Source organism: Periplaneta americana, chromosome 5 (genome assembly GCF_040183065.1).
Source record: "Periplaneta americana isolate PAMFEO1 chromosome 5, P.americana_PAMFEO1_priV1, whole genome shotgun sequence".
Classification (NCBI taxonomy): Eukaryota; Metazoa; Arthropoda; class Insecta; order Blattodea; family Blattidae; genus Periplaneta; species Periplaneta americana.
Genome location: NC_091121.1, coordinates 91088896 through 91115286, shown reverse-complemented (window position 1 = coordinate 91115286; position 26391 = coordinate 91088896). Strand labels below are relative to the sequence as shown.

The 26391-nt window shown below is 34.3% G+C and overlaps 1 protein-coding gene and 1 non-coding gene across 3 annotated transcripts in view; one reads left to right on the top strand and one right to left on the bottom strand.

The window, feature by feature from the left end:
- Positions 1-26391, top strand: part of LOC138699976 (uncharacterized) — a 109643-nt gene that overhangs the window by 74949 nt on the left and 8303 nt on the right. The window contains exons 1-3 of one of the 2 annotated variants that reach the window (XM_069826224.1): positions 18154-18395; positions 21145-21241; positions 21892-21977. In XM_069826224.1, the coding sequence (XP_069682325.1) occupies positions 18312-18395; positions 21145-21241; positions 21892-21977 (267 nt within the window). In that variant the 5' untranslated portion in view covers positions 18154-18311. Of the gene's footprint in view, positions 1-18153; positions 18396-21144; positions 21242-21891; positions 21978-26391 lie in introns of those variants that run through there. The other variant, XM_069826223.1, reaches the window with a different exon arrangement.
- TRNAC-GCA (transfer RNA cysteine (anticodon GCA)) lies at positions 19177-19248 on the bottom strand. The gene has a single exon. It is a non-coding gene; the product is annotated as a tRNA-Cys (tRNA).

Sequence of the window (26391 nt, the reverse complement as noted above, 5' to 3'; positions counted from 1 at the left end):
AATAGCCTTGCAGATTTTCGGAGCGAATAGCTCATGTTATATGAAACAAAAAACTATAATATCATATTGGTGGAAAGTTCATAGTTTTTCTCAGAAAAAATGTTTTTTCCCTAATGTTTAACAACCTCTTATTCGGTAAATATTGCGAATAGAATCGTGATTTCTGTCCATATCGATAGGAAAACTAATAAAAAATAATTTATCCCTCTGGCGTATATCAATAGCATGGACGATTGTCATGTACTTTTAGTTTTGAAAACCTCTAATTTCAAATCTCTGCATATGCGACAAGTGCCAACGTCGAGGCAGAGAGCTCACCTACCGAGACACACAGAGTTCGTTGACCTCTTACATCTGTATCACGAGTAGAGTATGTTAGAGGTGATGTTGCCTTACTGCTGAAACTTCAAACTTAATTAAATTTTCTAATTAACTGTGCATTTAATCACAAAACGTAATATAGGTTTTCTATTCATTTCAGAGTACTCTATCGTGCCGTTCTATCTGCAAGGTTATTTCACTTCCAACCTGTATATATCACATTATTAACAGAATTTTGAGTAATCTCAATGATTCTTTGATTTTTCACAGCAACATAAAGCTTTAAAATGCAGATCTCTAAAAACTTTAAATTTTGAGTTCTTTCCCTTTTGATCCGGGCCGTCGATTTGTCTCATTCTTTCTGTCTTTCTTCCTTTATTATTTATTTTTCTTTTCCTTCCTTTCTTTATTTCCTTATTTCCTTCGTTCATTCATCATTAACGTTTTTATTTGTACTTAATGCATTATTTTTCTCGAGAGTGTGTATTTGTACATTATTAGAAAACATTAATTCATTGGTTTTTGTATTTCGTTTATGTTAAGGATTTCTTTAGTTTCAATTATGTTATTTCATTAATAATATTAGTAAAATTACAGATATTCGCAATTAACGGGTCTGCCTGTTAATATGGTCATCCTGTCGAAATAAATAACTTTTCTATAGCCTTTGAAAGCCATCTTAGTATAAGTTGAAAGGTCAAATAGCAGCGACGGGAAGATTTTGTAGTATAGAATTAGCAATCAGAGAATAGAGTGGCTGTTGTATGAATGCATTGACACCCTATTGTGGCGCTGCTATGCATGTGCCAGGCACCAAGTCGTACATGTGATAATGGACTTTCTCGACAGATGTGATTTATTCTCGAGGGTGGGATTTATATACGTAGCAGCGCAAAGCCAGGAGGGTCGTCGCAAATGCGGTAGTAATAAGTAAATTATATTAATAATGAGCGTACGGAGATTGGAAAAATACACATATTACTACGCAGTTCAAATACATTTTCTGTTAACGCTTTATTTATTGCAGTAGACAGATAAGGAGAACGAAGAGAATTAAATTGAGTCATTCATGAAATATGTATAGGCCTACTGTTTGGCTTAAGGGGAGATGTACAAGTTGAAAAATATAGAAACTTCAATTTTTTATTTTTTTATTTTGTGAAGTTTAGAGATTATATTGCCAAAATTCTATTTCGAAATTCCATCAGGATATGCCCCAACATGGATATGCCATGGTGCAACACCACTATTCTTTGTAATCCTAAACTTTACGCTTCATTTTCCGAAAGTTACAATTTTCTACAATTAAAGAGCAGTTTCTTAAAAGCTACTTTTGAGATAAAGCAATGCAATTTTTTACACCTCTTTATTATAGGATAATACAAATTTTCCTGTTAACAGATTGGTTTATCTGTCCCTTTAAAGCTACTTTACTTAGGTAAAGTAGTAATATTTGAACTTAAAGGCTATATACTTAAAATTTATATAAAAACCAAATTATGTTTTAACATTCTATATTATAGGGATTTTTTAGGTATAACATAGGGCAAATGTGTGCAAAATATTAGATCTATATATCTAAGAGGTCATGAGAAAATGTTCCTTATGTCCTGTAATATCACGTTAGGTTAAATAGGTTTATAACTGGACTTCGTATAATGTTAAGATATGGAAATTAAGACCAAAGTTAGAATTTATAAAACGGTTATAAACTTGAAAATTCTAAATGAGGCAGTAGAGCAAGTGGACAGCTTCAGATACTTTAGGTGTACTATAAGCAGTAACATGAGCTGCTGCCAGGAAGTCAAAAGGAGAATAGTAATGGCCAAGGAAGCTTTTAATAGAAAAAGGAGCATATTCTGCGGACCTCTGGAAAAAGAACTAAAGAGAAGACTAGTGAAGTGCTTTGTATGGAGGTTTGGCATTGTATGGGGCAGAAACATGGGCATTACGACGAAGTGAAGAGAAGCGAATAGAAGCATTTGAAATATGGATATGGAGAAGAATGGAGCGTGTGAATTAGACAGACAGAATAAGAAATGAAGCTGTGTTGGAAAGAGTGGGTGAAGAAAGAATCATGCTGAAACTGATTAGGAAGAGGAAAAGGAATTGGTTGGGTCACTGGCTGAGAAGAAATGCCTACTGAAGGATGCACTGGAAGGAATGGTGAACGGGAAAAGAGTTCGGGGTAGAAGAAGATATTAGATGATAGACGACATTAAGATATATGGATCGTATGGGGAAACAAAGCGGAAGGCAGAAAATAGGAAAGATTGGAGAAAGCTGGGTTTGCAGTGAAAGACCCGCCCTTGGGCAATACAATAAATGAATGAATGAATGAATGAATGAACGGTGCCATACCATTCTTCTTTATAATTCTGAACTTAACGCTTAATTTTCCGAAAGTTACAATTGTCTACAATTAAAGGGCATTTTCTTAAAAGCTACTTGAAATAAAGCAATGCAATTTTTACACCTCTTTATTATAGGATAATACAAATTCTCCTGTTAACAGGTTGGTTTATCTGTCCATTTAAAGCACTTTACTTAGATAAAGTAGTAATATTTGAAGTTATAAATTTATATAAAAAGTAAATGATATCTTAACATTCTATATTATAGGGATTTTTTTAGGTATAACATAGGCAAATGTGTGCAAAATATTAGATAAATATCTCTAAGAATTCATGAGAAAATATTCCTTATGTTCTGTAATATCAGATTAGGTTAAGTAGGTTTGTAACTGGACTTCCTATAATGTTACGATATGGGAATTAAGACCAAAGTTAGAATTTATGAAACAGTTTTATTACCGGTTGTTCTGTATGGTTGTGAAACGTAGACTCTCAGTTTGAGACAACAACAAACGTTAAGTGTGTTTGAGAATAAGAGTCTTAGGAAAATATTTGGGGCTAAGAGGAATAAAGTTACAGGAGAATGGAGACAGGCTACACAACGCAGAACTGCACGCATTGTATTCTTCACCTGACATAATTAGGAACATTAAATCCAGAAGTTTGATATGAGCAGAACATGTAGCACGTATGGACGAATCCAGAAATGCACATAGTGTTAGTTGGGAGGCCGGAGGGCGAAATACCTTTGGGGAGACTGAGACGTAGATGGGAGGATAATATTAAAATGGATTTGAGGGTTGTGGGATATGATGATAGAGACTGGGTTAATCTTGCTCAGGATAGGGACCGATGGCGGGCAATGAACCTCTGGGTTCTCTAAAAGCGATAAGTAAGTAGTAATTATTAGGTACTGATAATTTTGACACAAGCGTTCCCATCTTAGTAGAAGCTGTGGATCATTTGTTACATTCGATGTTGTGCATTATCTATCTGTATAGTACTAAGGATGGTCGTTAGTGATGGAGAAATGAACAATGCTTAGGAAAACGGGATTATCCGACAAAATCAAGGGACGTTTTTGTTTACCATATTTCACTTAGAATCAAAGAGAGTCGTATCTTAATTTTCACGTGATTATAAATGAAAACGAGATATCCTTTATGAAATATGTATGAAATGGCGACACTGTTAAGTTGCGAGCGTCGTTAAATAAACCGTAATTTAAATTTTTTGTATGAAATATAACTCAAAGATGTGACGAAAAGAGAAATATGGTATTTCGATATACGTAGAGCTAACATGTCGTGTGTTTAATGACAAAAAGAGATTCCAGAGCAGCTATGCCGCAAGCTTTTAAACGCAGAACTACTATGTGCTACTAAAAGTAATGGAATAGATTGTGTTCTGCATTTAGTTTGTCTGTTGCTAGCAATAAAAATAAAACAATAACTACAAATATCTTAATTTCAGAAACATCTGAATAACACTTTATATCAAAGTCACCTACAGTATTTTACAGTAACTCCGTTTCCGCTAGGCCTACATATTGTTAAAGAGAATTTCTTCTCTTTCGCGTGGCTTTCAACCGGACCCCGTACTCTAGTTTGGCTACCGATATGTTATTTTCTGAATCCTTGGACTTTCGATCACCCTCTTAGTGCATTTTGCCGGTCGCGATTGTATTTTGCTTCGAATTTCTTGGACATATTTGAAATTTTCACTAGCCTACTACTCTCAATACTAGGTCTTGTAACTCTCATCATTTAACTCGCTGATAAATGGTATTTTATCAACTGGTAGCGTTGTCTTTATTATAGCACGAGATACTGAGATATTTCAACATATATTCCAGTTAATGATGAAATGGCAAATTATAACAAAAATCATATTTAACTTTAACATTCCCGTCAGATATAAAATGAACTGTGACATTTAGATATATAACATTCCAATCATATGTAAAATCATGTCAAGCTAAGTGTTGTTCTAGGAATGGCTGTGTGGTCTAGGCCAGTGTTTCTTAACCAGTTGTACGCGTAGTCCTAGGTATACTTGGAGAGAACTGAAGGAGTTCCATGATATTGCTCATGGAATATATTCATTAGGGATTAAGATTACAAAATTGCGAATAAATCATTCGAAATTACTTTATTTTGCCAGTGTATGCACGTGCTTGAATATGAACCAGTGATCTAATCTATGAAAGAGTACAGTGTAACTGTGTTTCGACTCTATTATTACGATGCAGTTGTTACTAAATCGATGTAGCCTACGTTTTGTTTGTAAGATTTGTTTATTTTTACATAAGATTGATACCTAAATTAAGTAAAGTTATTTTGGAAATTGTTTGGTACCTAATTCCCCAAAACACATGTCAGTAATAAATAATGTGACGGGGGAAAAAGTCTGTGATTATCAATTGGCCAAAATGTTCACCTCTATTTATGTTATTTTAGGCTTTTTATCCCAGAAAAATTAAGACCTACTTAGTTTCTTAAGTGGGACAGTGTGAACGAAGTGAAACAAAATGTTCTTTAGGCTAGGAGCTCACAGTATTGTTAAGATGAATCCCAGGAGTCCTTATAAGGACGCGTATCTTGCACCTAGCTTACTCTTCCTCATTGATTGGCAATATTTTTATTTGTATGCCCCAGTCAAACAGCTATTGGTACTATACAGGGTGTATCAAAAGATCAGGTCAAGCCTTAACGAAGTGATTCAGGATCTTATTTTCAACAAAAAATCCTCATACACTTTTTCAATATTCATCCCCGTTTCAACTATGGTATCAACTAGACTGCTCCAACACATTTCAGACTTTTAGTACGCCAGTGGTTAGATCACCATTTTCCAGGTAGATGGATCGGAAGGAGTGGTCCAGTTGCCTGGCCAGCCCAGTCCCCAGACCTAACACCAGTGGATTTCTTTCTCTGGGGCTGCATGAAGGAGAAAGTGTACCACACGGAGACAGCAATCAGGAGAGAGCTCGTTGCAAAGATTAAAACGGCTACAATGGAGATACACCAGCACGGATTGGATAATGTGCAGCGAGAGGTCAGACGGCGTGCTGAAGCGTGTGTTCGTGCGAGAGGGGGACATTTTGAGCTTCTGTTCTAGACAACTGACAATTAGCCTACCTTCTCTCAAGCAGACAGGTCCATTAGGTGTGGAATCAAATAGGGATAGATACGGTACGTGATATTCGTGTAACTCGGAAACGGGGATGAATATTGAAAAAATGTATTAGGATTTTTTGTTGCAAATAAGGTCCTGAATCACCTCCTTAAGGATTGACCTGACCTTTTGGTACATCCTGTATAGGGAATTCCTATTCAGACCTTTCTCACTCCAACTGGCGATCGGTCGTACGCAGGCGTACGTGCACGCTTCCCTACGCAGACTGGCACGATTCCATCCTTTATCACTTAGCTTCTTCGAGCTAGCGCTCCATACTACCGCCATTAAGATGACGTAACATTAACTGGGACCAGTTTGCATAGAAACTCTATGTACACTGTACAGACTTCATGTACTTCGGGTATCTTCGCTACAATTCGGAGATAGGTGATGTTACATGTTGTTGGACCACGTTGCCTGATATCCACAGTTATAATTGAAGTATTCTGTGTGTTATTCGATAGCGTAATGGTAGCGTTCCGGCCTCTTATTCGTGAGGTCCTGCGTTCGACTACAACCTCGTGCTTTTTATGTTCTTTTTTGTTCTGTTTTTGAGAGAGACAAACTATACATAATGGCTCCTTTCTCTTTTAAGATTATTTTAGTAATTAACATCAGGGTTATTAATATATTATGCCATGACTTTATCATTATGATATTGTGGCTGCAAATGGAAAGAAAAAAGATTTTATTCTCAATAAAATATCTTTCGTGGGATAAACAAAACAAATTTACTGGCGTCGGCCTTAAAACATTCAAACAATTAAGCGTTCAAAAAACAAAACAAAAAGCCACAATTCAATATTTAGTCTATCTTCCTCTTATCTCGATCATCTTGCAGTCGAGTGGGCATGGAATCGACTAGTCTTTGCAAATAGCGACTGTTCTTAGACACGATATTCCAAGCATTCTGAACATACATACATAAGTGTTCTGCCCATAGGCAGGTCTTTCATTGCAAACCCAGCAATCTTCAATCTTTCCTATTTTCTGCCTTCCTCTTAGTCTCCGCATATGATCCACATATCCTAATGTCATCTATTATTCTTTTCAACCAGAGACTCAACCAATTCCTTTTTCTATTTTTAATCAGTTTCAGCATCATTCTTTCTTCACCCACTTTTTCAAACACAATTTTATTTCTTATTCTGTCTGTCCACTTCACACGCACCGTTCTTCTTCACATCCACATTTCAAATGCTTCAATTCGTTACTCTTCATTTCGTCGTAATGTCCATGTTCCTTCCCCACACAATGCCACACTCCACACAAAGCACTTCACTAGTCTCTTCCTTAGTTCTTTTTTCAGAGGTCCGCAGAAGATCCTTCTTCTTCTATTAAAAGCTTCCTTTGTTCATGTTTGCAGTTTTTCTTGGGAAGGACAGGCCTAAATGCGGTAACAGTCTGTTGCTTTCCGCACACCACTATCTCTTTCGCATCCTATTAGATTCCAGGGGGCCCAAGCGTGGAGATGAGGAGAGTGGATTTGAATAATTGGGCCCTCCGGACTTCACCGAAAGTCACGGCAAGAGTTAAATATTAGTTCTATCAGGATGTTTGACCCGATCAGAGACCGGGAAATCCCAATTAGCCTTTGCCCCCCCGCATCCTGGACTAGCTACTACGAATCATCAGAAAATCTTAGAGTGTGATTGGGCTAATTTTTCCGAAAATGTTTCCACACCTTTGCCCTCGTAGCTCAGCGGACGAACGTCGGAATTTAGATGTCAACGTCTCAGGTTCAATTCCTCGTTACTCCTTTTCATTTTATTGTGGTTCAAGATAGTATAATTTAGTATTTAGTATGTAGTATTTATTTATTTAACCTGGTAGAGATAAGGCCGTCAGGCCTTCTCTGCCCCTCTACCAGGAGATTCCAACTACAATATGAACAATAAAATTACAATTAGTATTAAATTTATAATTTCAATTACAAGTAACATTACAATTAGTATTAAATTTACAATTACAATTACAATAAAAGCACAGTACGAAAAGATTACCTGAATAATTAAAGCTAGATAATTTATCATAGAGAAACAAATAATAATACAAAAAGAAAAACTAATACCAGTATTATGCAACTGGATTTTTCCAAACCTAATATTAAATTTATGTTATTTATATCGCTAAAGAACGATTACAATATAAATAACTTGAATATTATTTATACAGTATCACTAAAGAACGATAACAGAATATAAATGTTAAATATCGGTTTGTTTAATTAATATAAGATATTATATAATACGTATTTAATTATCTAAATAAAATAACCTATTTTACAAAGAAAATGGTTATTTGTGTTATAATAATTACTTACATAAAATACAGATTATTTATATTGCGAAAGAACAATAACAATATAAATAACTTGAATATTATTTTATAATGCTAATGAAGGAAAACAGAATATAAATAATAACTTGAATATTATTTATATCGCTAAAGAACGATAACAATATAAATAACGTGAATATTATTCATATCGGAATTTCACAGATTTATTACAGATGTATTTAAGAAATTGTAGAAGAATAGTAATTAGTAACAGTGTCCTATTTATTCTTCTTGGAGCCAAATTTGTAACTTTTAAAAGTGTGGTTACTATGTTGAAGTGTATGTGTTGTAACGGATGCTTGATTTGTTATGTATGTCAGTCAGTTATGTGATGCTTGATGTCGTCGCAATGTCGTAATTATGGTTTGATTGTGTTTGTGTGACTATTGTGTATTAATTTATGATGTATGGTACGGAAAGCTGCATATTTGTGTTATAGAAGTGTTACGTATGTGTGTTGTTAATGTTTTTGTATGTTTCAAATTGATACCTGATATTTGTTTTGCAATCACTATGCCTAATTTATTAATTGTTTATGTTTTGTTTACATCGCGTAAGCTAATTTAATTTTCTTTTCCATTTCTCTCTATGCTTCTCTTTTTTGTGTATAAAACTATATCCCTAACATACATATGTAAAATAGGGCTAACCCCCATTGGAGATACAATAATAATTATTATTATTATTCATATCGTTATAAAACGATAACAGAATATAAATGATGACTTGAATTTTATTCATATCTCTAAAGAACGATAACAAAACATAAATAACGTGAATCCAGAAAGAACGATAACTGAATATAAATGATAATTTGAATATCATTTACATCGCTAAAGAACGATTAAAAAATAAAATGAAAACTTGAAGGCCCGAACCCACAACCTTTGAATCATTAAACAAACAGCCTACCGCTGGTCTACGAGGCGGAGATATGGAACACTTTCATAGTTCCGGAACTGCTTGTACAAGCACATGCATCGTGTAACATCGCCGCGATCCGAAGTGGACTTTGAAAATATTCGCTGTTCCCGAGTGCGGCCACTTTTTTTTTTTTTTTTTTTTTTTTTTTTTTTTTGACAACTGTACATTATGTCACCAATGTGCTCTTCAGTGTGACAGGGCTGATCTGTATCATCGAGTCTTAAAAGAAAGTTTGTTCTTAATAAGATAAAAGGAAAGGTTCGGTTGTAAATGACAACGAAGTCAATATATATTAAATAACAATTCACGTAAAGGAACACTCATTTCAAATTCATGCGAATAACGTGAACTATTCCCAAGTAAGTACAAGAACAATAAGGAATAACAACAGAATCACAAAACGTAAATCTTTATTGTTCTTATCTAATGAAAGCCAGGAAGAATTCGGATTATAGAGTCTGATAACAAAATCCAAAGTGAAAAAGGCACCTAAAATGCTCCACAGATATATTTCGAAGACAAACAATAATTACATAATATAACGAGAGTCTAAATAAGTATTCTCAAATTCGTATGACCTTGTCTAATCTGAGCTGAAAAAGACAGTGCTATGACTGTGTGCCGTTATTGCTACAAGTACGCAACAATAGCTTGCACATCGTTCGATCCCTGCGTGTTAAAACGCAAAGAAGCTTTCCATCGATCCGAAAATTCGTCAATTATTAACAGGCAAGTGAAGGGTTGGGAGTTTTAATGTTGTAATTCACCGCTCGTGGCAGGTTCCTCATACCCTAACTCCATGCTACAGGTGCTCCATGTTCAAACGTTACTGTAAGACCACTGTTAATTTAGAAAAGTCATAAAACCGGTTGATCTTGGGATGTTGTTATAGCTACATTTTTATGGTCCTACCATCTCAATCGCTTTATCTATACTAATAATAAATCTGTAGCCGAAATTTTTCTGGTAATTTTCGATTTTCCAAAAATAATTGGTCCTAACATATATAATTAACCACCCTGAAACCGAAAATCGCTTTTTTGAAATTTTTGTTTGTATGTCTGTCTGTCTGTCTGTAAGTTTGTTACCTTTTCACGCGATAATGGCTGAACGGATTTCGATGAAAATTGGAATATAAATTAAGTTCGCTGTAACTTAGATTTTAGGCTATATGGCATTCAAAATACATTATTTAAAAGGGGAGTTATAAGGGGGCCTGAATTAAATAATTCGAAATATCTCGCTTATTATTGGTTTTTGTGAAAATGTTACATAACAAAAGTTTCTTTAAAAATAATTTTCGATAAGTTTTATTCCTTGAAAAATTCTGATAGGACTGATATTTAATGAGATAAATGAGTTTTAAAATTAAAATAACTGCCGTCTAAGGCCGTGTAATGAATAAAAAAACAAATTATTTCGTCTATAAGGGGCCTTGGACAGCAACAATAGAAAGCTATGAAAGATAGCCCAAAGAGAATGTTTCTGTGTTTGTATGAAGTAATATCGGAAGCTAAATTAACCGATTTGTATAATTAATTTTTATTTCACCATTGGAAAGTGTAGTTTCTCTAGATGGACATAATGTTATAATGTTATTACAGTAACTTCTGATATATTATAATATAATATAATATAATATAATATAATATAATATAATATAATATAATATGTAATATTATATTATATAATTTAAGTTATTTGAAGGGTTCAGAACCATAGTGGGCCAAGCGCCATTTACTGAATACGTAGAAAACAAGGGTTAAAATTAAGTTATTACCATAATTCAATGGAAACCTATAACAAGTAAAATAAAATATACACATTAAATCTAAATGATGTCAATCTTCATTAAACTATGGTTGCAAGTAATAAAAATTAAGAAACATGTTAAAGGAATTGTCATTGCACCAAATGAGTGGTCTCTGGACCAAAATGATCGCATTTTAATAATTGGATGCAATTTAAATTAAGTAACATATCAAACGATTTATCCTTCTATCAAACACGAATGTTCCCTGGATCAAATGTCCTATTTTAATTATGTAATTACTTTATATTTATTTCTAACGGGTGCAGCGGAGCGCACGGGTACGACTAGTAAATAGGCTAAATAATTATAAAAAAAATAATAATCTATACTAATAATAAATCTGTAGCCGAAATTTTTCTGGTAATTTTCGATTTTCCAAAAATAATTGGTCCTAACATATATAATTAACCACCCAGAAACCGAAAATCGCTTTTTTGACGTTTTTGTTAGTATGTCTGTCTGTCTGTCTGTCTGTCTGTATGTTTGTTACCTTTTCACGCGATGATGGATGAACGGATTTCGATGAAAATTGGAATATAAATTATGTTCGTTGTAACTTAGATTTCAGGCTATATGGCATTCAAAATACATTATTTAAAAGGGGGGGAGGTTATAAGGGGGCCTGAATTAAATAAATCGAAATATCTCGCTTATTATTGATTTTTGTGAAAAATGTTACATAACAAACGTTTCTTTAAAAATAATTTTCGATAAGTTTTACTCCCTGAAAAATTTTGATAGGACTGATATTTAATGAGATAAATGAGTTTTAAAATTAAAATAACTGCCATCTAAGGCCGTGTAATGAATTAAACAAATGACTTCGTCAATAAGGGGCCTTGGACAGCAGCAATCGAAAGCTATGAAAGATAGCCCACAGAGAATGTTTCTGTGTTTGTATGAAGTAATATCGGAAGCTAAATTAACCGATTTGTATAATTAATTATTATTTCACCATTGGAAAGTGTAGTTTCTCTAGATGGACATAATGCTATAATGTTATTACAGTAACTTCTGATATAATATAATATAATATAATATATAATATAATATAATATAATATAATATAATATAATATAATATAATATAATATAATATAATATAATATAATATAATATAATATAATATAATATAATATAATATGTAATATTATATTATATAATTTAAGTTATTTGAAGGGTTCAGAACCATAGTGGGCCAAGCGCCATTTACTGAATACGTAGAAAACAAGGGTTAAAATTAAGTTATCATAATTCAATGGAAACCTATAACAAGTAAAATAAAGTATACATATTAAATCTAAATGATGTCAACGTTCATTAAACTATGGTTGCATGTAATAAAAATTAGAAACATGTTAAAGGAATAGTCATTGCACCAATGAGTGGTCTCTGGACCAAAATGATCACATTTTAATTATTTGGATGCAATTTAAATTAAGTAACATATTAAACGATTTATTCTTCTATCGAACACGAATGTTCCCTGGATCAAATGTCCTATTTTAATTATGTAATTACTTTATATTTATTTCTAACGGGTGCAGCGGAGCGCACGGGTACGGCTAGTAGTTTAATATATGTATTCCTGCCACTAATAGTATTACTATTGCTAAGCCTAGTACTACTCCTACTACTTCGTTATCTAGCTATTACTACTGCTATAGGTGAACAACTGGCATAACTCCGCTGAAGGAGGTTACTACATCATCGCTGCGCTGGAGGCGGATCTTCCTCCATTAATTTTCATTGGGTTATTTTACGACGCTGTATCAACATCTAGGTTATTTAGCGTCTGAATGAAATAAAGGTGATAATGCCGGTGAAATGAGTCCGGGGTCCAGCACCGAAAGTTACCCAGCATTGCTCATATTGGGTTGAGGGAAAACCCCGGAAAAAACCTCAACCAGGTAACTTGCCCCGACCGGGATTCGAACCCGGGCCACCTGATTTCGCGGCCAGAAGCGCTGACCGTTACTCCACAGGTGTGGATTCCTCCATTAATCTGAACCATTATCGCACTGATTGACAACTCATATGATGCATCACTGCTATCACTTAACATTCTAACGAAATTATTCTGTCAGTTTCAGTGTCTAATACATTAACACTACAATAATATTTTTCTTAGTTATTTTTAACGTGATGAACACAGTTCTTCCACTTGTCGTTTCCATATTTTGCGAAAAGGCGGCGACAGAATCGTTCCTTTACGTTAAGTGGGGTTTTTGTTACAAAAATCCGATTGAAAAGACTGGAGGCAACTGATTAAATATTTTTGTCTGGCCCATAAGTAAATGAAACCAATCAAAACAATAAATGCTTATATTTAAAGCACTGTTAGGTTTTGAAGATAAATAATGTTTATGTACGCGCTACGTGACGGACCGCGAGCAGTCAGACTTAAACCTTTAACAAGTGATAATATCTTGCAGACTCATTCTATTAATATGACGTTTTTCCAACATACCTAAAGAATAGGCCTAATGTACTTAGAAGATTTCATACACTACAACTAATCACTTAACTGTAGATTGTCGATCATTATTCATATTATGCAAACAGTATTAAAGCACGATTATTAGCAGATTAAGCACCGAAATAAATTACTTTTATTTATTGTTGCTAGTAAAGTTATTGTTTCAAATATTTAAATTTCAGACACATTACATTACAATTAACTATAAAATTGCAAATAAATAAGAAATATTGCTTTAAAATGACAAAAAAGGGCATTTATTAGTAAGAAACACCTTAAAAAGGCAAAATGGGCAAAATAAAATTGGCCCTATCACTTTGATTTACTCGAAATCACATTTATATCTATGGAAATGATTTACTTCCACCCAGTAAAAAAGGTATTGTGCCAAACATCCGGGCTCTAATTATCATTATTATTATTATTATTATTATTATTATTATTATTATTATTATTATTATTATTATGTTAAACTTTTACAAACTGCTTACTTCTGAAAATTTGCATTGAAATTTTAGATACTCCTGAAAGTTTATGGCCACATGGTTAACAACATGGTGGAATACATACGTTGTAGCATGCTTCAATATATCACATACGAATACAAAAGAAACGGGACACACATCCCATACAAAGAGAACGCTATAAAGAAGATGCTTTCTATGAAAGCGATGATATTTTTCTCCTTTCATCCGTCACTCAGTTTAAATTAAACCAGATTTCATAGTATTGTATCTTATCTTTTCTGGGCTTTACCTTTGAGTTCACTGTTGGTCTTGTGTAACTACTCCAGTGTACTTCCTTCTTTCGCGTGATGAAGTTACGTCTTCTTTTCATGTGCTCTAGTAGATTACGTCCTATTTGGCCATTTTACTCTTTAATTTTTTGAAGTGCTTGCAATGAAAATGTGTAGTTCTATCTTAGATAGGTGATTTATGTGTTTTGATCATGCTTAGCTACTCAATTATCTCCAACACACCTTCCAAGGAAGCGAGAATATCGTGTGCAATTATTTTTTTTCCATTCTCCAAATTTAATCAAGTCGTTCAATATCGTGGATTTCCATCGCATACGACCGACGTAATTCCAGACTTTAACATACTCGTAAAAATTACGCAGGATATGATATGATTATGAGAGAAATATACAGGGTGATTCACAAGGATTTACCGCCACTTACGGAGCTTATTTCTGAAGACATTCAGAGCAAAAGATGTCATGTAAACATATGTCCTAATTTCCATATTTTCAGAATTACTATAATTTCATGTTGTTAGTAAAATACTCGATCCGTTTCAAAATATGGTATGGTAACAAAACAAGTTTCATTATTGTGCATGCGTGCACGAAATGTTTCGCGGTTTGGTATTCTGTTCAGTAGTGAAGGGACTCTCTGACAGTGGAGTTGTGAACGTTTCTAATCTTCTGTAGTGCATCAAACTATAATATTTAAATACTGTAGTTCATTATGAACAGAAATCAAATGGGCACCTGCTGTGGTGTTCCTGTTGCAGAAAATGTAACACCAACCCAGTCAATTTTGAATAGAACATCTAAGGCTCTACAATCGCACGAAAACGGGTTGTAATTTATTGCAGTGTTTATGTTAATTGGCTTCTCTCAAAACAATGTTTTTATCTTTTATTAATTTGACATCACACAGAATGAAATGTACCTAATTTTTGTGTTTTTCTTATGTTAATTTATCAAATAAATATCTAGAAGATGTAATAAAGTTACATTATATTACTGAGAATTTTAACAAATGTGTACCATATTTTGGAATAGAATCAATTACATTTTTCTATACCATATTTTGGAACAGAGGGAGTACCTTTTTCTTTAGTTTTAAAGGTGAAAGACTTTTAAAAGTTGAGAATGAACTAGCTAATTAAAGAAATTATACTCCTGAATAGTTCATTCTTTATCTCTAATATTCTTTAACCCTTAAAACTGAAGAATAATGGTATATTAAAAAAATTAAAATTAGTGTAACTCTGAAAATATTGAGAATAGGACGCATGTTTATATGACATTTTTTGATCAAAATGTCTTTGGAAATATGTCGGTAACTCATCGTGAATCGCTCTGCATATACCGTATCTTCACAGTATTCGACTATGACCTACGATTATGACATGGAGTTTCATTGTCGTATCTGTTCGTCAGACGTATATAATAATAATAATAATAATAATAATAGTAATAGTAATAGTAATAGTAATAATGATGATGATGATGATGATGATGATAATAATAATAATAATAATAATAATAATAATAATAATAATAATAAAGAATTCCATCTGTCGTGGTGACCATCTGGTGGGCAATTAATACAGCTTGTAGAGCGATGTAAACAATATCGACGTCCATATTCCTCGGAAGCATTACAATCTGTGCCGGATATTGATTGCATGACTGATGATGGTGCAGGACGTCGAACTTGGGTGCCATATTGAGAATGACGTGTTTCTACGTCGTATTAAACATTTATGTGTTTATGGAGTCTTCACCACGCACGTGACTAAGTTTTTTCCCCCCAGTTCGATTACCTCCAATGTCGTAAAATAACCTACTATAGTACTACTATATTTTGTAGTGACTTGTGGGTCTTCATGACTGTTGTTGCCACAATACAAGTCCAATTGAGAAAATGTTACACAGGACAACGGGAACATTAGGATGACACAAACCTCCACTTCTTTCTTCATAGAGGTAGCCCGGGTTCGAATCCGGTTGGGGCAAGTTACCTGTTTGAGGTTTCATCCGAGGTTTTCCCTCACCCAATATGAGCAGATACTTGATAACTATCGGTGTTGGACCCCGGACTCATTCTACCGACATTATCACCTTCACTTCATCCAGACGCTAAATAACCTGAGATGTTGATACAGTGTCGTAAAATAACCTACTACTACTACTACTACTACTACTACTACTACTACTACTACTACTACTGTCCACACCTGTGGAGTAACGGTTAGCACGTCTGGCCGCGACACCAGGTGGCCCGGGTTCGATTCCCGTCGGGGCAAGTTACCTGGTTGAGGTTTTTTCCGGGGTTTTCCCTCAACCCAATATGAGCAAATGCTCGGTAACTTTCGGTGCTGGACCCCGGACTCATTTCACCGGCATTATCACCTTCATCTCATTCAGACGCTAAATAACCTAAGCTGTTGGTAAAGCGTCGTAAAATAACCTACTGAAAAAACTACTACTACTACTACTACTACTACTACTACTACTACTACTACTACTACTACTACTACTACAGGGACATTATTTTATTTTTACTAATATTTCTAATATTAACCTGGCCATACCTTTGGATTAATAGTTGAGAACCGGAAACACCGTTTGCTACTCCCTTCCAAGACTGAAGTTCGATGATACTGGCGTAAAATACAACAAATCACTTTACTAGATATAGGAGGGAAGAAAAGTAGTTAATCCATTTACGTAAACTAGGAAATATCGCGATTTTGAGTTTGATAATTTTCATTAGGTTTTTGCTTACTCAAAATATAGTACGGATTAGCAATAAGTGTTTTCACTCACGAACTGAGCTATCCATTCGAACGTATTCATTATGCAGTGTATACACTTTCTACAGCACATTAACATACAATATCGAGAATGAAGTTAAATTTAAAAATAATCATAATATGGATATTTAAACACATTTTTGAAAATGGTAGCCGTTCACTTCGATACAGGCTTCAGTTCTTTTGTGCATATTATCGCACTATAGACTATTGTACCTAATTCCAATTACCAGTTTCGTCCTTCGTACTAGTAACTCATGTTGAAATAATTCTGTACCTACTCTGTAAAAGAGTACCTTACGTACTGTAAATTCAGTCTTCTCTTCTGTCTGATCCGAAAAGATAAAATTACTCAGACATTCTATCTACTGTTCATCCAAGTGGTTGGTCGCAGGGTCGTAGAAAGAGGAGAAATCACGTAACAGTTACGTAACGAGGCCCTTTTATTTAAGTTATTTTAAAGAGTTGTATAATATTACGTAGACGTCTAATTCCTAACAGAAATGAATGTTTTCAGAAAAGAGCTAAGACAGCCCAGCCACTAGGATTTGCAGAGGGGCGATCAGAAGTGAGTGGGGGAAACCGGGATGCGACGTAGGCAAACGGACGACAGTACCTGTGCGAAAATATGATTCAATATTGAAGGCTCTTTCGTCACTGGAAAACGCGAACATATTTCTGGAACGTATTATACTCACTAACTCAGAACTGTTTACTATGACTCTAAGGAGACTTTGACTGCATACGCGACCTTGGTTCTGTGTGGAGGAAGGTTGGAAGTTTACTAGCAGAGGGCGTGGAGTGAAGTACATTAAAAAACTCGGGTACAATAAAAATTGAAGTAAAAATAAAATGATGTCCCTGTATATTTTGTATTGACTTGCTGGTCTCCATGACTATGACCACCACAATACAAGTCCAATTGAGAAAATGCTACACAGGACAACGGGAGCACCAGGATGACACAAAGCTCCACTTTTCTTCATAGAGTTCCGACACCCACTCTGCCAATATGACGGACACGTCAGATCTTCTAAGCTGTGTTACGAATTTAGTCATAAGCGAGTAAGTATGACGTTAGCCGTTTTAAGATCAAGGAAACAAGAATTTTGTTGCCTTAGGTTGGTAAGTTGCACTGTTGCATTATCTGCCGACATTCCGCAGCGACTTAATTGCTTACTCTACTCATTTAGTATTTTACGAAGCTTCTATCTGATGAACGTATTGGGAAAGAACACATTCCTTATCACTGAATTCCAGTGGAATTATCATTCCTATCTCAATGAAAGTGAAAAGCATTCTCGTGGTTAGACTTTACATCAGATTAAATGGTTTCAGTTATGTGAATCTGTGATGAAGTATCTAAGAATAAAAACTCCTTTCTGTGGAGTTGGAAGCCTAAGGATAGTCACTATAGGTGCAGGATTTTTCTATCTGGTAAAGTATTTCAATTTAATTCTCGTGTTAAATTGTCATAATGATTGTGCACAGAGTTTGTGTTACTTTGGAAACGTCCGAGACGTATCGTGTGCCTTTCAGTTGTAAGGAGGAAACTTCCGAACATCGACGACCGGCAATTTTTTAAAATTAAAATCAGTGTCTTCTAGATAGTTAACTTGTGTTCACTTAATTTCATAATAATGTGTTCATAATTTGAGAAGTATGGTGGTACTTGACATTTCGAGATGTTCAAGAAGTGAATAAATTCTATTATTGAAATGTGTATTGTGTAATATTTGATAAAAATCTGCAATTTGCCAATCTGTGGGCAAGTAATGAGGAACATCTACCATCGACGATATGCAGACACAAGTGATGCATTATTTTTTAAATGCAGATGATAATGCAATCATGTCAGAAATCAGACTCTGAATGTGCAGTTATGTGCGCGGATTGCCGGTATGTGCGGACTGCATCATTCAAGGATTGCTCTTACCAGTTCTTAGCTGGAGGGGTGTACAATAATCGATTCTGCGCTTCTAGGGTTGGATTAAATAGGCATTTGGACATTATAAATACACTTAGCAGAAGGAAAAAAATACTGTTATTATCAGTGTCTATATTTGACAATTGCAATTCAAAAAACTTTAGGCTTACTCAGTTATATATATTATTATTTTTTTTTTAATTTTTAATGTACCGAAGTACATATGATATTTCCATGCAGATATTCTGCGTCATCACACGATGACAGAGTAATGGAACGGAGAAAAATTCTCTCCGGCGCCGGGATTTGAACCCGGGTTTTCAGCTCTGCGTGCTGATACTTTATCCACTAAGCCACACCGGATACCACGCCGGCGTCGGACAGAATTGTCTCTGATTAAGTTCCAACTCTTGCGTTCTCTCTAGTGGCCGCCCTCTGCACTACGTCATAGATGTCTATGAACATAGGACCGAAGTCCACACATGTGCTGAGGTGCACTCGTTATGAGTGACTAGTTGGCCGGGATCCGACGGAATAAGCGCCGTCTTAAATCACGAAGTGATTTACGCATATCATATGTATTATTTTTTAATGTACCGAAGTACATATGATATTTCCATGCAGATATTCTGCGTCATCCCACGATGAAAGAGTAATGGAACGGAGAAAAATTCTCTCCGGCGCCGGGATTTGAACCCGGGTTTTCAGCTCTACGTACTGATGCTTTATCCATTACTCTTTCATCGTGTTACTCAGTTATACTTGACAAAGTAGTGGTTTGTAAAGCATAATTTATTAAAATGATGTTTACATAGTATTTAAAGAAAAAGAATATTTGTAGTAATTTCGAAACAAAAAAAAAAACGAAGACAGTATTTCATTTTGCATAGTAGGTACTAATTATTTTAAATAATAGACCCTATTCTTTCATTGTTCGTCAAGCATTATTATTTATTGGCACCATTGGTACACACATGTTAAAGAAAATATACTCTCAATGAATTACATGCAGTAGGACATTGTGAAGGTTTTACACTGAAATAATTTCCTTGCTGTATGTCAATATAAATTAACATTAATATTAATAAATGATATAAATTAAGCTTAGAATTTAAATTCACATATAGTTTATTTAGAAAACGTTGAGAGCAAGTATCGACAAGTTGGAAGCGTTACTAAAAGGAATTAAAAGTGTAGTTCACAAGCTGTCTAGCGACGATATTCTATTTATATCACGTTTAAAGATTTATTAATGTAAGAAGCCTATATTAGCATAATATAGTGCCGTGAGACGGAAAATTTGCCATTATATATTTTTCCAGAAAATTGTTCCGTCTTGCAAATCGTTGCTTACAAACTCAAGAGCCTTAATGTATTCTTCACAATATTCTCATCACTTACCAGCTTATGAAATGAAAGTCGTAAGTCGTCTAATCTTTGATGGTTGTGTTAGTACAGACTCTAAAACAACGCCAATGTCAAGTTCGTTTTGCCGTTAGAGTACTGATTAACTTTACTAATCTGATCTAAACTGTTACAACACTATTAACTCGACATGGGCTGATGAAAGCCTTTCATTTTAAAATAATTGTTGTTGGCTGAGGAAAACATTATAACAATTGTTATGTGATTCGTAATTTCTCTTCCTCGTTATCTGTGAACTCCTTACTTTATTTATCATAACTCATTCACAGACAGCCAAATCAGTACCAGTACTGAAACTGAGTTACTGAAAGAAAAGCTGAATGCTGTTGCAGGTCTGTATAGCCCTGTCGCGTTCCCCTCCAAGGCGATTCACTCCCTCCAGGTAGGGAAATAGAAAGTGTACATCGCACAGAGACTACTGCACAATGTGCAGGGTTTTGACATGCCTATGATAATGAATGGAGAATTGTAGCGTGTGTCGTGAAATGGCTAAGGTAAAACAGGGAAACCACGTGAAAAACCTTCATAACCTTGACTTTGTCTACCATAAATACAACTATGCGATAGCCAATATATCAACTCAAGATCGCTGTCGTCGTAAGCCATTGTTCTTCCAAACGAACTTGAGGGTGCTACGCTTCAGAATATTATAGTTCAGGAGGGTCTTTAATCGATAATAATTGTTTACAATCAACTAATGTGGTATTACAACTAATAATCAGGATTTTTGTCAAACATTAGGCGTTACTACTGTATAAGAATTTTGTATTGACAGAAACTAATTACAGAATTACCTTACACAAGGATCTTACATATTTTTTTTCATGTTTGCAGATAATCGCAATTGCAGGAGTTACAGTGGGTTTCAGTTTCAAGTCTGCGCCTCTCGTTATTAACGGAACACTCTACGAATACGGATATGGATTCGATGGTAACGATATGGACGCTTCTAAGTTTTAGAAATAATTTGTGTGTAGAGATACATGACACGATACAGAAAAAGTTCTAAGCGTAAGCGTCAGGAATAACACGAAATCAAATACTGTTAATAATTTTTTTTTTCTGTAATAGTGTTATTTGTTACGATTTATTATGCATTCTTTACTATTTTCAACATGAATTTGATAATGAAATTACATAATCGAAGGGTTCAGAACCATAGTGGGCCAAGAGCCATTTACTAAAACCATAGAAAACAAGGGTTAAAATGAAGTTATTACCATAATTCAATAGAAACATATAGCAGATAATACAAAGTATACACATTAAAATTAAATGATATGTCAATCTTCTTTAAACTATGGTATTCTCATAAATTTAACCCTTGCTTTCTCCGTTTTTAATAAATGACGCTTGGCCCACTATGGCTCTGAATCCTTCAATTGATCTTAAAATTTCAGAACATATTTCAATTGTTTTTTTCTCTAATGGACATACAATGAACATACCTACTCTCCGGAAAGTTTTATATCATCAAATTGTGCAATAGCACAGCAATTGTTTTGGAAAAGAGAAAAGAAACATTTAAGTTGGTTGTGATATTCTGTAACATAATAATATTTGTTTTATTTTCATTTGCAGGGGAGAACTATATGCTATATCTCTTTGGAATATCATGCATTCTATGGATAATTGCTAACCTGTTTCTTCTGTATGGTGCGATATTAGTAAGTAACATCAGTTAACTTTTGTCTTACCCCCCTACCCCGCCCTCTCTCTCTTTCTTGCTTTTTCTTCATATGCGCTGTGGAAAAATTTTGGTTTTAACCCAGGCATATTGGTGCACAATCTAATGACTTGAAGTTGTGCATCCCCACTATCCTAGTACCGAGTTAAAAATTTTATAGGAAAATGTGACCCGACCGGGAATCTAACCCGGGTTGGCTAGTCTGGAGGCACACGCGCTACCACAGAGCTAACTCATCGTACATGTTACATATTATAAATATTTAGTAAAAATATTGTCTTTCATGATATTTCCACATGGAGACAGAATTTTGGTGTTTTGTTTTTGCGATTTGGTTAAGAACAATGAGGACAATAATTTATATCAATTCAATTTGATTGTAAATTAATAAAATAATATAGTCTTCTTTATTATTAAACTAACATTGAAGTTTATTCATCTTGAATTTGGCGGCACAAGTGACCGTATTCTTTGATAGATTAAATATTTAATTCTTGATTGTTGATTTCACCCATAATAGTCTTTACAATCGTAAACGTGGGGAATATATTCTGTCAATTCTGTTCAAATTGTTAAAGAGTTACGACAAATAGAATCTATTGACGACAAAAAAATCCTATTACTAGATACAGAGTTCTTGCGGAAAAAAAATTAAAATGTAGTAGATAAACGAGTAGAACACACACAAATCTCTCCGTTAGTTTAAACAAGAAATAAGAGTTTCAAAATCATCAACAGGAATTTTCAGTGAACTGCTTAAATTAAAACCCTGTAAAATTACAATTCTCCACAAATTTCTACAGCGCGATCAAGCGAATAGAGTGCGATTTTGTAACTGATTGTTGAAAAGTGTGGCTTATAGGAGAGTGTATCCTGAATTGAAAATGTTTTCGGAGGAAGCATGGTTCTAATTGCATGGCAAAGTCATTTTACAAAACAATGTACACAATGATATAATAAATGTTTTATGAACGGATTGTCAATGCTGAAAAATTGAGACCATTTTGTTTCGAAAAACTAACAGATGTTTAATGCCAGCAATCTCAGCAGGATTCTGCTACTGCACACACTGCTTACGAATAATTAAATCTTGTTTTAAGGTATTTTGGAGAATAGAGTTTTCGGTACTCAATTTTGACCCATTCGTAGCCTCGATCTCGCTTCGTGTGATTTATATTTGTGAGGAATTAAAAAGCAAAGAATAAACCTCACACAGTAGAGTAACTGAAAAAATATCAGTTTTGAAATTGTTTGAATCACATATGAGGAGCAGGATTTTGTAGACACATCGCGAATGTGTCGCTATTGAGGGACGCCATTTTCAACAACACAGGTTAATGTCCATTATTATCAGCTTTAAGTATCAAGTTATAGCCTACTTTCAGTAACGAAAGGGATCAAATGCGAGCTGTGTTATTAGCGACGACGTTGGCTTCCTTTTCCTAGTTGCAATGTGAGGTATAGCGCAGACACGAAACTGAATCTGATGGCCCCGAACGTTACTAACCATTCTATACAGAACGGGAGTAAACAAGCAAATTGCAATACTCAGAAACCTCTGTTAAGTAATCATGTTATAGTGAAATAAAAGGGGAAGTCTTTAGTTTTTTTTCCTAGTAGTTTCTTCTTCATCATAAATCATGTCATCAATTCGTTGTTTCATTGTGTTTCCCGATAGTGGAATTCTGAAAAAATCTAGAAGACTGTCATCTCAGAGAACTAGACGCGGTATGGTCAATATGCAAGGTTTGACAAAACAAAATCACGAATTTTACCTTTTTTTTTTTTTTTTTTTTTTTTACAAGGGACAATTCTTCTTACGAAGCTTCCATAATCTTTTTACTGAATTCCTGAAAATTATCAATGAAATCTAGTTTTATGCATTTCTGTAAAAGAAGTTTACTAATATGAAATTTTGTAGAATCCTCTTTTAAATATTTAATTAAAATAGTAAATCATATGGTGTTAAACGCACTGTAGGAGCTGAATATCCTTCTTTACAATAAAACTGAAACCATATCCAAAGTTTTCTTGAGAATATAGCGTTTTTTCTAGAGCAGACATTTTCTTTAAAGCACTCACTCACTCACTCACTCACTCACTCACTCACTCACTATTCTGTGTAATGCACCAAAATACTTACTGATAGGCCTACTGAAGTAAGAAAGCGTGCTATATTTTTCGAAAGTAATCTATACTAATAATAAATTGTTAATTGTTATGTTTTATTTAACGACGCTCGCAACTGCAGAGGTTATATCAGCGTCGCCGGATGTGCCGGAATTTTGTCCCGCAGGAGTTCTTTTACATGCCAGTAAATCTACTGACATGAGCCTGTCGCATTTAAGCACACTTAAATGCCATCGACCTGGCCCGGGATCGAACCCGCAATCTTGGGCATAGAAATTACTAATAATAAATCTGTAGCCGAAAATTTTCTGGTAATTTTCGATTTTCCAAAAATAATTGGTCCTAACATATATAATTAACCGCCCTGAAACCGAAAATCGCTTTTTTGAATTTTTTTTTTTGTATGTCTTTCTGTCTGGATGTTTGTTACCTTTTCACGCGATAATGGCTGAACCGATTTATATGAAAATTGGAATATAAATTAAGTTCGTTGTATATCTCCCTTATTATTAATTTTCTTGAAAAATATTACATAACAAAAGTTTCTTTAAAACTAATTTCCGATAAGTTTTATTCCATGCAAAATTTTGATAGGACTGATATTTAATGAGATAAATGAGTTTCAAAATTACTATAACAACGCCATCTAAGACGGTGTAATGAAATAAAAAACAAATGACTTCGTCTATAAGGGGCCTTGGACAGCAACAATCGAAAGCTATGAAAGATAGCCTACAGAGAATGTTTCTGTGTTTGTATGAAGTAATATCGGAAGCTAAATTAACCGATTTGTATAATTAATTATTATTTCACCATTGGAAAGTGTAGTTTCTCTAGATGGACATAATACTATAATGCTATTACAGTAACTTCTGAGTGAATCGAGGACAGGTAAGAGTAAAATAGCTTCTTATGCACAGAAAACTTGATAGGCATTCGTTTCCTGTATTTCCTAAAATAATTTTTATGACCAAATGAGTGGTCTCTGGATCAAAATGATCGCATTATAATTTTTATAATACAATTTAAATTAAGTAACATAATAAACGATTTATCCTTCTATCAAACACGAATGTTCCCTGGATCAAATGTCCTATTTTAATTATGTAATAACTTTATATTTATTTCTAACGGGTGCAGCGGAGCGCACCAGAAAAATTTTATATATTAGATGGTCTGAAATTGATAAAGTGAAGTGTTCGTTTAATTTATGTGAGGGAATCATTAATAGAATCAATGTTTAACACTTCATGAAGAAATTATTCTGGGATACGATAGTTAGCTCCACTAATTGTTCTTTGAACACGTCGTAATTTTTAATTGGTTATTTTACGACGTTTTATCAACTGCTATGGTTATCTAGAATCTGAGTGAGATGAAGGCGATAATGCCAGCGAAATGAGTCCAGGGTCCAACGCTGAAATTTACCCAGCAATTTCTCAGTGGATTGAGGAAAAACTCCGAAAAAAACCTCAACCAGGTAACTTGTCCAGGATTTGAACCCCGGCCCCCTCGCTTCAAGCTAAGCGTCACTCCATATGGTGGATCTTCGCAATTTGCAGATTATTTTTTTTATTGAACAATGTCTAAGCTGCATACATATGACGTATATTCGATCAGATTGACATTAAAGATTTCGACCTTAAATTCAAACTTTGTAGTATGTATGTTAGTGTCATCTGCGAACTGAGAAAAATGACACCTTTTATAGCGAGGGAAATCTGCTATGTAAATGTTGGTATTGGAGATAATACTGCTGCAGGCTCCTTTAGGTACTCCTGCCCGTATGGACTTTTGTGATGAGTAATGGTTGTTAAACTTTACAATTTGTTAAGGAAACTTTTCAAAATATAAACCTAGGTATCGGAGAGATTTGCTGTTATTAATTTCATTAATAGATCTTGAGTCTACATAGTACCCAATGCTTTTTCAATATCTAGGAAGATACATGTCTTGTACATGCTATGTAGTATGGTAAAATGAGTGTGTTCGAAAATGTGATATAATTATAGATGAGTTGTCCTGAAACCAAAATACTTGGTTGCAATATTGAAATTCTGCGTTGGTATAATTTTAAATATTGCCCTTTTAGGAATTTTGCTCATGATGTTCAGGAGAGAAATCGACCTTAAAACTTTCTAGATATAAGGAACTTTTCTCTAGTTTAGGCAGAGCTGTGATCATGTCCTTTTCTATACACGAAAGTAACTGGGACTAAGATGTGAGTATAATAAGATTTTACAAAAACGTGTTACAGTCTGCAG